Source organism: Papilio polytes, unplaced genomic scaffold (assembly GCF_000836215.1).
Source record: "Papilio polytes unplaced genomic scaffold, Ppol_1.0 DF821845.1, whole genome shotgun sequence".
NCBI lineage: Eukaryota > Metazoa > Arthropoda > Insecta > Lepidoptera > Papilionidae > Papilio > Papilio polytes.
This window is the reverse complement of record NW_013527359.1, coordinates 65796-66256: the sequence shown is the minus strand read 5'-3', so window position 1 is coordinate 66256 and position 461 is coordinate 65796. Positions and strand designations below refer to the sequence as shown.

The window sequence follows — 461 nt, the reverse complement described above, 5'->3', positions numbered from 1 at the left end:
AATATTACAATAGATATAGAATAATACAATATCCTGCGAATGGTTTAACCTCGGCAGCGAATGCACGGCAACGGAGACGTTGTTACGTAAAACGAAGTGCCCTATGCGACGCGACGCGGTAACTCGCTTGCGATCGGGCCTGGCGATGTGACGACCTAATACGACACAGTTAACGTAATTGCCAACTGCAGACGACCTTCACTAATCCCCATTTTGCAGCGAATTGAAAAACCAGAAATTGTCTTAAACTACTCAATAACAAAGGTGTGACAGTTCTTATTAGTGTTGCTGTAGTGTAGTATTCCTCCGGCCGAAAAACGTTTAAAGGGAAAATATTAAGCGGTAACGCAGCCCACCAAGTTTTTAAAACAATTAACTATCTTAACTACTCTTGCTTTAAGAAGAATTCTGTTCTGAATTCTGATTAAGTTCTACCCTTGTAGGGACATGGAGAAGTATCG

At 41.4% G+C, this 461-nt stretch overlaps 1 protein-coding gene across 1 annotated transcript in view; it reads right to left on the bottom strand.

Moving 5' to 3' along the window:
• Positions 1-212, bottom strand: part of LOC106107742 (delta-1-pyrroline-5-carboxylate dehydrogenase, mitochondrial) — a 2565-nt gene extending 2353 nt beyond the window's left edge. The window contains exon 1 of the mRNA XM_013288743.1: positions 183-212. Within this exon, the coding sequence (XP_013144197.1) occupies positions 183-212 (30 nt within the window). The remainder of the gene's footprint in view (positions 1-182) is intronic.
• Positions 213-461: the final 249 nt, after the last annotated feature.